At 44.3% G+C, this 11553-nt stretch overlaps 1 protein-coding gene and 1 pseudogene across 1 annotated transcript; both read left to right on the top strand.

Annotated features, from left to right (window-relative positions):
- Positions 1 to 364: 364 nt before the first annotated feature.
- On the top strand, positions 365 to 5390 carry LOC101778928 (3beta-hydroxysteroid-dehydrogenase/decarboxylase). Its single transcript, XM_004984017.2, has 9 exons — positions 365 to 672; positions 1144 to 1233; positions 1702 to 1835; positions 2118 to 2276; positions 3083 to 3205; positions 3278 to 3357; positions 4120 to 4324; positions 4429 to 4503; positions 5119 to 5390. Exons 1-8 carry the CDS (start codon positions 405 to 407, stop codon positions 4498 to 4500), a joined length of 1131 nt encoding a protein of 376 aa, XP_004984074.1. The 5' UTR covers positions 365 to 404; the 3' UTR covers positions 4501 to 4503; positions 5119 to 5390.
- A 4814-nt stretch (positions 5391 to 10204) lies between these two features.
- Positions 10205 to 11553, top strand: part of LOC101773800 — a 7319-nt pseudogene continuing 5970 nt past the window's right edge.

Genomic DNA, 11553 nt, shown 5'->3' on the forward strand with positions numbered 1-11553 from the left:
CTAAAGCGGCGGGAAGCACCGCAGCCACCTTGCCGCCGCCGCCGCCGTCGTTGTCAACACCGTCTTCACCACCATAGCGAGCTCGTCAACCAAAAGCCCGATGGTTGCGATCCTCTCACTCTCTCTCTCTCCCTCGCTCTCGGATGTCTCTATTTAGATCTATGGACTTGTTCATCTAGTGATCCTACATGTCTATCGGTACCTTCTGACCAGCAGCTTGAACCATTTTTCCTGTACTGGCCTGCGGCTTGACTGATCGATTGCGATCAAGCAGTTAATGCACGAGCGAGAAAATAATTCTGAATAATCAGGGTCCTGGCTATAAATGAACGTGCCAGGGCGCTAAGCGCTGGAACACAGACAACCCATACCCTGCACGCAACACCGCCACTGCACCTCTCGAGATGGGGTCGCAGCGAGATGGTGATGGAAGTGTTGATCGCCCAGCCAAGGCGAGGTGGTGCGCGGTGACCGGCGGCCGGGGGTTCATGGCGAGGCACCTCGTGGCGGCCCTGGTCCGTTCCGGCGAGTGGAATGTGCGGGTCACCGACCTCGCCCCTACCATCGTGCTCGGCCCCGGCGAGAGTGAGGGCCTCCTCGGCGATGCCCTCCGTGACGGCCGCGCCGTCTATGCCTCGGTGGATGTCTGCAACCTGGACCAGCTTATAGAAGGTGATACGTGATGCTTAGCATGCAAGATTTATATTCAGTTCTTGGCCATAGTAACATCAAGTGTCATTCCATTTAATTGGTCTAGCATGTGTTCACAAATTAAAGGAAGAGATTGCAAGGGCAACTATGGTATGATTAAACCAAATCAATATTCAGAGCAAGCCTCATTGCCAAGAAACTAACATCTGCTCGTTGTTCTCTCCAACTCTTTTTGTACCTGTTTTCTACTGGTTTCTTTTATAAACTTGCTGTCGGGAGATCTTCCCCCACACAGTTTTCCCATCAAAAGAGAAGCTAATATGTGGAATAGACTTGGAACCAAAACACAGTATTAATTGTTCAACAGGCTAACTAGCAACAACACGACCCCAGTCCGGTGCCATGCTATTTCTCTTGATGGGCAACACGACGAAGTTTGCATATCTATATTTTTAATTGCGTAAGGTCAATATCTAATCGGTTTTTATTCAGCTTTTGAAGGGGTAGATGTTGTATTCCACACAGCTGCTGCAGATCCCGGCAAGAACAACTTGCAACTTCATTACAAGGTCAATGTGGAGGGTTAGTAAAAGAATCATGCCAAGGGCACCATAAATAAAATATATAATATTTCAAGCTATTCCGTATCTAGTTAGTTTTCCATGTGTAATCTTTGGCTTCAATAATGTGGTACTCCGTTCAGTCCAAAGGATCGACATGATATTTCACAAAGTTGATTATTATTTGCAGGTGATGATGCTCTTCACTAAAGCCCATATCATTAATTATATGTTTATCACATAAAGATATGAATATACAGCAAATAAGGCATATATTATGTATAAACATAAATTGGTATCCTTCCTTATCAATGTGTACTCAGCTTCAATTATTCGAACCTAGCTAACTGGACAACAACCAAATAGGAACTCTATACCAGATAGAACTAATTAAAATAATTAGTGAGTTTCTTTTAATCATTTATAGAACTATTATAAAGTGGGTTACATTTACTAATTTTAGCTTTTGCTTCATATGCTACCTGCACAGGTACAAAGAGCGTAATTGATGCATGTAAGATCTGTAAGGTGAAAAGGCTTATACACACCAGTTCTAGTGCTGTTGTGTTTGACGGAGTTCATGGACTTTTCAACGTAGATGAATCATTGCCATACCCAGATAAGGTTGCATGATCGATGATACTAATGAAAAAAATTATGCATATTAGAAATTTAGATATTGACTGCTCAATTGGTCTGGCACTTGCTGTTTCACATTACATCCACTGCATCTCTTTCATTCCTCTAGCAATGGTTCACAGTATGAGAAAGAGACCCACTGAGGGAGAGGCTTTTGACATGCTTGTTGCTCATATTATTTTCTTTTGAATATTTATCCATCTACACAAATTTGAAAGCTAGTATAGTGAACATGTTTTCTAACCAAATGTTTCTTATTGTTAGCAGTTTCCTGATGCATATGCACAAACAAAGGCAGAAGCAGAGAAGTTTGTCATGAAGGCCAATGGCATTGATGACCTTCTAACTTGCTGCATACGTCCTGGCGGCATTTTTGGTCCTGGTGACATGATTTTGCCAACTCTAGATCAATATGGACAAACACTCGTAAGGAAGCAGAAGCTATGTTCGATATTATGGAACTACTAAAAAATGATGGTTATACTAAGTGACATCGATCGCCCATTGTCATATTTTTATTTGACATATTAAATCTTTAGTGACACATACTGTACACATCATTGAAGGAATGTGCAGGAAAGCTCTTTCACATAAATGCTGAAATAAAAGTAATTTATTTAAGTGGTATAATAGTATAGCAGTATTACTCAAACTCTACTCCCTCCGTCCCAAAATATAAGTCGTTCTGGAGGGAGTAGTAGTTTTCTTCCAAGTTTTATTTACTGGACTTTAGGTTATTCTGGCTGGTCCTGTTTGAATCTACTCTAAAAGCAGAACTTATTTATCCTGATGAAAATTGGCCCAATTTCCAAATAAGTGTAATTGGCTGGTCCTTTAGGTTAATGGCTTGAGCTAGCCAGGCTTGTGAACTCGACATAGCTATCAAGCTATAAATGGCACTGTTATGGAGTTATATTATGTCGCTGGCCAATACCAATAATGCAAGCCTAATTAAATCAAAATTTGATGTGCCTATAAAGCTATAAATGACATTGTTATGAAGTTATGACACCACCTAGCTAGTACAATTTGACCATGCCTAATTAACTCAAAAATTTGACATACCTAGCTATGAAGCTATAAAAGGCATTCTTATAAAGTTATGGCATCGCCTTATACCAAATCAAGCCTAATCAACTAAAAAATTGACATGCATACCTATCAAGCTATAAATGTTTTACTATTTATCTCTATATATACATGGATCTAACGACATAATATTACTGTTGTAGTTTATTATTGGCGACGGGAAGAACTATGATGATCTTGTGTATGTTGAAAATGTGGTCCATGGTCACATATGTGCTGATAGGACTCTTTCTACTATGAAGGGTGCACAACGAAGTGGAGGGAAAGTATGTTCTTACTGCTGAATGGAAACCTGTAATCTCTACTATGAACTATCATGACCTATTCAAAATTGTCAGGCCTACTTTATAACAAATATGGAGCCAATGAATCTGTGGGACTTTTTATATATGGTTCAGGAAGAACTTGGATACAAAAGGTGCCCTTTCAATAGATCTAGTCTTATCCCTTAGTAGTCTCCTATTTTACTGTTTGGAAAAAGCTATTCCACTATGCATGAAAAGAAAGTATCCAGTTTATTACATCTCATTTTATAACACCTTCTCTATATAATCCCTTGTATGCCTTGGTGTTGAGTAGTAATTTTTAGATTGCCTAGCATGTACAGTGTTCCTTATAGCGGTGCTATTGTACTCCTATGTGGAGAATTTATTGTGCAACACTCAGTCCAAAATTACTTATTGGATACCCATATTTACTACATCAGAATTCAAATTCATGCATTGTATTTTTACGGCACCTTTGAAGTATTTATAGTGTTAACCTCTAGTGGCAATTATTCTATTGCAGAATAAGAATATAGATGCCAGTTTCTTTAGCAAAATTTGGTGGTTCTATAACAGTAATTATCTAGAACAGTATTCATGTTTTTTTGTTTGCATATTGATGCATTGCTAAAAATACAATGATTTTTTTTTGTGTGGCACATTCGTTCGAACAAATTTTGATGATATTTACCTTTTATTCATCACTTCTTCGTTTGGAACCAACGCTTCCTCTAAAGTACATGTTATTTGTATAATGTAGAGATGAGGCTATTGTGATTTGTTCTCTTCATATCTATTTATAAGTAAATAATTCATTCAATTTATTTTGTTTCTTTGGAGTATATATTTTCATAGTTAAGAGCACGCATTATATAAGCAAACTCTATTGCTAATATATTGGATGTTTCTTGTAGACTATTCAAGATAAGAATACCTTTGCTTATCATCAAGCCCATAAGCTATTTGGTAGAGTGGGGGTACAAGGTTTTCTACCACTATGGAATGTGCCAACCTCATATTCTTACACCGGCAAGGATTAAATATACGACACTCAATAGGACATTTAGTTGTAACAAAGCTATTGAAGAACTGGGATACAAACCTACCGTGACAATCATGGTTTATAACTTTAACTCTTTTTCCACTACCTTCATACTTCATTTTTATATTGGTGTAACTCCTTTATATTGAAATGCTCAGCCACTTTTCTAACATATGGTCAGGATGGTCTAAAGGCAACAGTTGAATCATATATCCAGTTAAAGAATAAAGATATTTCTAGAGAGAGGAAATAAAAGGTATGAATTTGCATAAATTTCCTTTGTATTCTATCATACTATTATTCTTGTAGTAAAGTTAACCATGCTAAATTTGCTATAATACCATGCTCGATATTTCTTTCTTAGCAATATAAATATTACTATAGACTTAAAAGAGGCATAAGCTAATGAGTACCAAGATATGCTTACGTGAGCAAAGGACCAAAAAATTTTCAATTCTTCCTGCAAAGTCCTTGAAATTTTCGAAGTAGTACATTCTCAATTCTTCATTCTTGCTAGTGATCAAGACATATATCCACCATGTTTGACATGCATCAACTTGAAACGCTATTTAAACAAAAAAATGGTATACAAATCTACGAGGACAAGAACGGACCCTTAGCACTACCAGGTTAAAAAAGTTCATTTGAAGAAATATAATACTAAAATTTGAAAAGTAACTATGTAATAAGAAAAAATGGAATGTTTATAGGTGGGTTGCATAATTTTTAAGCTATATACATATGCACTGATCATATCCCAAATCTTACAATAGTTATATGTGCAATATCGGAACATTACGTATGACAAGCTAACTAATTCTAACCTTCTATTGATTCTAACCTTCCATTAATTCTAACCTTCCATTGTTAGGTTGTGAAAGATGGATTCATGGTGACTACATGATGTGTTTCTTGCTGCGTACGTAAAATTGCTCTCCAGGATGACATAATAAGTGAAAGTTAGAGGTGTGATGTCTCCACAAATAAAATTTTAGTGTTTAAAGTTACAAATCTCTTGAGGTAGGCACATATATAATATGATTATTGTAATTTTGGGTATGGATCACCCGGTAACAATCAGGCTTGTACTTAAGTATCCTACCTACAATATAAAGGATGTTATATTTGTCTTCATGTGTGAAATGAACCAAATTGATCCTTGTATGTTTCTAATAGTTCTATGGTACTTCAGGTACCATGTATAAGCCATGTCTATATTGATATTACATCATTTGGCATAAAAACCAAAACAAGTTCACATGTCAAAATCATGTAGAAATGCATCAAAAGAGTGCAGTGGGGCTAAGGTATATCTCCATCTCCACACAGCTTTAAGTATAGAACAAAAACCCACTCTCAACATGCCATTTTTTTTATTAGCCCCTTCCCTGTTTCAGCATGCGCTTAGACACTTCCATATCCTTATTAGCTGAAACATCTGCGGAATACGCACCGTTGGTGTACAGTAGACTGCATAAGCACATAGCGAACAACTTAGTATATGGTGAGAGCAGTGTATGCAACTTAGTGGATTAAAGTGAAACAGTTTTGCAACTGTACAGTAGACTGCATAAGCACATAGCGAACAACTTAGTATATGGTGGGAGCAGTGTATGCAACTTAGTGGATTAAAGTGAAACAGTGATGCAACTTCAGGTATGATAGATGTACTTACTCTTATATTAAGCTTTGGAGCACTGTTAAAGTAAAATATCTCAAGGTCATTACGCCAAAACCAATCTATTAATGAAGAAATTAAGTGCCCACGAACATAAGAGCATCTCCAGCAGTCTCCTAAAAAATGTTTCCCAATAACTGGTTAATAGGAATATCCCAATATCCACTACTAGAGAAATGGCCTTTCGTCCCGAGGCTCAGTACCGGTTGCATTTTGACCCGGTACTAATGTGAGCATTAGTAAGGCCTAACGGATAGTCCCCGAGGAGCCCCGTGTGACCCCCTTTAGTATCGAGTGGAGCTCCCACCTGGTACTAAAGGTCCCCCTTTAATACCGGGTGGAGGCTCCACCCGGTACTAAGGGGACCTTTAGTACCGGGTGGGAGCTCCACCCGGGGTACTAAACTCCCCCGCCACCTTATCCTTCGCTACCGGCCGCTTTATCCTCCCGTCTCTTCCTCTCCTTAACGGATTTATAAGTTCGGCAGTCTACCAGGGGGTTACCCAAGTGGTTGATTTGTAGGTGGAGGCGATTGCGAAACCAAGAACTCGAAGGTAATCGCGAGAACACAAAGGGATACAAGGGTTTTAGACAGGTTCGAGCCTCCGAAGAGTAATACCCTACGTCCTGTATGTTGGATTGTATTGCTCAAGATTGATCTGATTGCCTCGGGAGGCTCCCTTGGCCGCCTTATATAGGCTGACGACCAAGAGTTACATGGAAGGTATTTGAATCGAATCTACTTGGTAGTTACATGGAAGGTAATCTAAGTCAGATTACAATACGCGTCCCATGATATCCGGGCAGATTTGGACTATCTAGTTGCCTTGTCATGTACTCCAAGTAATCTCATGTCCTCAGCCTTGTCGTGTACTCCAAGTAATCTCATGTCCACGTCCTGGTCGGGTTGACCCACTTGTCCGGTCCGGCCAGTATCCTGGTCGGTGGGGACCCGTGGGGTACCCATATTCCTCAAGCCCCCGAGCGATGTGTAGGCGAACAGGAACTTGAGGTCATCACATCGAAGCTTGAAATTAGGTCGGCTGAAGCTGTGATGGCGTCACAGGAAGAAAAGATGAGGAGGGAGTATGAGAACCACGCTTCAGATCCTTGGGTGAACTGGCTCGAGGCCGCACGTGCCCATTGATGCCTACATATCTCCACCGCTGCCGCGGCCATGCGCAAGGCAGGCCAAGACAAGGACCTCTGGCGATCGGCGGCCCAAGGTACGAGCGTGGCATGGAGGACAAAGAGGCCATGCTCCCCCTTCCTCCCGAGGCGGTGCCCTCATCCTCTCATCCAGCCCCTCATTGCACGGTGGATCCACGTTACAAGAGTTCTTCTCGCATCGTGGCACCCGGGCATGCTGAAAGAGACTGCGAGAAGCAGGTGCAACACCTATTATGAGAGATCTTCTGGCATCATGAGGAGCGGCCCAATCCACCTAGGGCAAAGAGCAAGAGCCTCAAACCTACCGGATCTACAACTCGAGCCATGGGATCTACAACCCGAGCCTTAGGGGCTCCGGACGCGGAAGCCTCCCTATTTATAGTCGGGCGGATGGCCGAGATCCAAGAGCGGTTACAATTCGCATCCACGGACGCGCGACAAAAACACCTTAGGCAGGAGCGGCGGGGACTGGCGGTGGAGGCGTTGGCGGGAGCGGCGGGGGCGGCGGGCGGCAGAGGTAGGGCGGGTGGAGGCGGGGCGGGGCAGGTGGGCGGAGGTCGGCGGCGGGGGCGGGGGCTGGCGGCGGAGGAGGGGGTGGCGGGGCCGGGGATTTTATTTTTCTAATTTTTTAATACCTTTTAGGACCGGTTGGGGACCCCTTCAGTACCGAACTATCAGTACCGGTTGCGAAAGCGGTACTAAATGGAGGTTTCCAACCGGTAGTAATGGCGTTTTCCCCAGTAGTGATCACTTTCACCGTTATTGGGAAAGTTGATTTTGTAGTCTTCCAATAATCATATCCAATCCAACTCCTCCTCCTTTATTTAGGGAGGGTTGAGGTGAATTATTGGGTTGTCCCAATAATTATTGGGAAAAGAGAAAGTTAAAGGGGGACTGCTGGAGTACTATTTTTTTTTTCAACTCTCCCAATATAGTAGTTGGATTGGGGAAAGGGAGACCGCTGGAGATGCTGTAAGCACCTAGCCTACTTCCTTTGGAATTTGGATGTACATCCTTGCAGTTGCAGCAAATGCTCGATCTTATTACGCAGAAACTGGGAGAAAAAGAGCGCCAATCGCCATGGTTGGACTGAATGTGCATCTGTAGTCTTGCGATGTCCAATAACATCTGTCGTAGAGCAGCATCCAAACAAAAGTAGAACTTACACTTTGCCAACAGTTTTGACTGTCGCAATTGTTTAACTGGAAGAAACGTCCGACCATTATTGAAGAACGATAGTTAGGAAGAACGTACAGGCCGAGTGTTGTGGGCTGATTAAGAACTGACCACTTCCATATAGATGAATAGATCTAACAATTGGTGGAGTCATCCTGGAGGACTCTTCTCTGGACAATGGACCAAATCCTGATGATGGTGGATGACTTGCATATGTGCCGTGAGGCCACCACTGTATTGGTGTTCAGAATTTTCAAACAGATGACAGCGCCGCCATTGCAGTTCATTGAGTTTCGCTTTCTCTGCGACACGGCCATGGACAACCAATGAATGCACATACTCCAGAGAAGGTCCAAGATAGCAAGGCCGCCTCCAAGTTCCAGCAACGGCAAACACTCTTGGCCGGCCATCGATCAAACAGTGGCCACCTGAAATTGAAGTGTAGTACTGCCGCTCACCCTTTGGAAGAAGCGGTCGTTAGTGTGCCGTGTACATAGCACCAACAAGGAGGCAAGATGCATCATGCCATCGATCAAGACGATCATGCAATCAGATCCTTGTGATCTCGCTACAGATGCTAATAAGTATTATTCTTCTCCTATCTGATCCTCCAACATGCAGGATTGTAACCTGAATCAACCATGAAGTGGCCATTAATTCAAGGCTAGGCAGGTATCGGACACTACTGCAAGTCTGCAACATAAACTTCTCCTTGCAACTTTCAAAATTAATTAGTACTGTGATAAGCAGGACAGTGGAGTAGGCATGACGGAGGTAGTATACGTATGTGCTAAACGGCTTTGGATCACTTTTGATTACTTAGATAATACCTTATCCTGACATAACAAACCCGTGAATAATCGTTCGGCAGTAGAGACCAGACTGGCATCGAGACTATGGCGTTAGTGGGCTTGAAAGCTGGTACACACTGCGCGATCACATGGCTATGACTGTGCTGGGAACCTGTGCTTTGTCTAACCTTACTAACGCCGCGAATTTTGCACTCGTGACATGTGAAACTGCGGAGACCAACACAAGAGATACAGGTCAACAACTCCAGTTATCTGTGTGTATGTGCCTAACAATAGCACACCCTACAGCTAATACAAGTTAGCGCTTATTTAAGTTCAGTCCACGTTATACAAGGAACAGACTCATGGTTACCCACAGTCATTCAGGGCCGAGCCGGCAAAAATTGAGACTCCGTACCAAACTAGTACTCTAAAATGAGGCTTACCTCCCTGAAAAATAGAACTATAAATATATGATATATATCACAATAAGATATACCTGGAGACTTGATGATGCAGCGGTGCAGCCATGCCGGACGGCAACGGGCAACTCGCAGCGGCGGCGCTACTGCGTCCGCATTGCCAGCGTTGGCCTCGCCTCAGTGCATAGATAATAGATTAGATGCCAATTGATTATTGATGGAATGGGCGTCTCAGATTCTCTATCTGGAGGGATGGACCGTGGACGGAAGAAGTAATGATGCTCCGCGTGATGTACAGCGCTGGACGGATGCACGGATGAAGTAATGATGCTCCACCTGATGTATGGGCTCCTGAAAATTTGGGGGTCCCGTTCGGTTGCACTCCCGTGAGGCTCGTGCTGCAGTCATTTATTATTTTACTCTTTCCGTTCGTTTGAAATTATAGGTTGTTTTATCTTTTGTAGGTACATAGTTATATATATAAATTTACAAAAGTAAAATGATCTACAATTTGGAACAGAGAAAGTAGTAAATAACCAATGGAAACATTCAACCTTAAGTTTTAATTTCAATTTTGTAAATAACACTAAAATACACCTCGCTATCTGCTTATGCATTGTCCACCTAATATAATTTAATAATTGATCTAATGCACTTCCCTGGCTATATAAATACATGTTCTAGGACCTGAGACACATCATTCGCATACTACAGCTACGCTGTGCTTCTCTAAATAAATGGGGTCGCAGCCTGCTAAGGATAGTGGTGGCCGCCCGGAGGCGAGGCGGTGGTGCGCGGTGACCGGCGGCCGGGGCTTCATGGCGAGGCACCTCGTGGCCGCGCTGCTCCGCTCCGGCGAGTGGCGCGTGCGGGTCACCGACCTCGCCCCCGCCGTCGAGCTTGGCCCCGGCGAGATGGAGGAGCTCCTCGGCGATGCGCTCCGTGACGGCCGTGCCGTCTATGCCGCAGTGGATGTCTGCAACCTAGATCAGCTTATCAAAGGTGATGAATACTTTGGTGCTGACTACAGATGAGTTATTCGTTCGTTCTTCACTCTAACACAGTCGAATGCATTCTCAAGCTTTGGTCCTCTGCTACGCCAACCCTCTGATATCTGGTTTTCCTGTTTTCAGCTTTCGAACGGGTAGAGGTTGTGTTCCACACAGCTGCTGCGGATCCTAGCAAAAACAACATGGAACTTCACTACAAGGTCAACGTGGAGGGTGAGTCAAAGAATCATGCCAAGGACACCATGACAACCTATTTATGTTGCTCTAACTTGGTGTTGTGTTCAGTCCAAAGTAGTACATCATGTTTCAGAAAGTTTTTTTAGTCGTGTTTGGTTCCAGCCTCCTAAAATTTTAGTCAACTTTTAGTCAGCTCCTAAAAGTGCTATGGAAAAAAGACCATGCTACCCTCCCCCATGTCCCTACTCCTTCTTTGCCTGGAGCCTCTTCTTCCCCACCCCGCCCCACGCACACACGCACCGCCCCTCCCCTCCCGGCCCCGAGCCCTCTAAAAGTCGCCAAAGGCGATAAAAGAGGCCCTCCATCTGACATAACCCCTGCCCTCTCCCCTCCTCCTCTGCTGCCCCCATCTTCCTCCCGCGATCCGTCGGTCCGCCTGTAACGGATCCGCCTGTTGTCCGCTGCCGCCGGTTCGCCCGTCGTGCGCCGCCGATGTGCCCGCCACCGTCGGTCCGCGCCGATCCGGCACCGGGATGCCTCGTGCGGGCGGCGGGCGGCTCTGAGCGGCGTGTCTCCCAATGCTGGTGGAGCGCAGACCGGCCAAGCCCGGGGTGCTCGTCGTCACCTACATCGCAAAGCACTGCCACGCCGTGCCGACGATGCTCAACGCGCTGGCCGGGACCACGCGGCACAGGTCGGCGTCGTCCGACGGCGACGGCCACCAGGCGTCCCACGGCGCGTCGGACGAGGCGTCCGCCGGGCAGGCGCAAGGAGGACAGCGCCGACGCGTCCTCCATGACCGTGGCACGGAGGCTGCAGGCGCGGAGATAGCCGACGACGAGAACGAGCCGTGGCAGCCAGGCAGATATGGCCGCTGGACGA

Source organism: Setaria italica, chromosome IX (assembly GCF_000263155.2).
Source record: "Setaria italica strain Yugu1 chromosome IX, Setaria_italica_v2.0, whole genome shotgun sequence".
NCBI classification, from domain to species: domain Eukaryota; kingdom Viridiplantae; phylum Streptophyta; class Magnoliopsida; order Poales; family Poaceae; genus Setaria; species Setaria italica.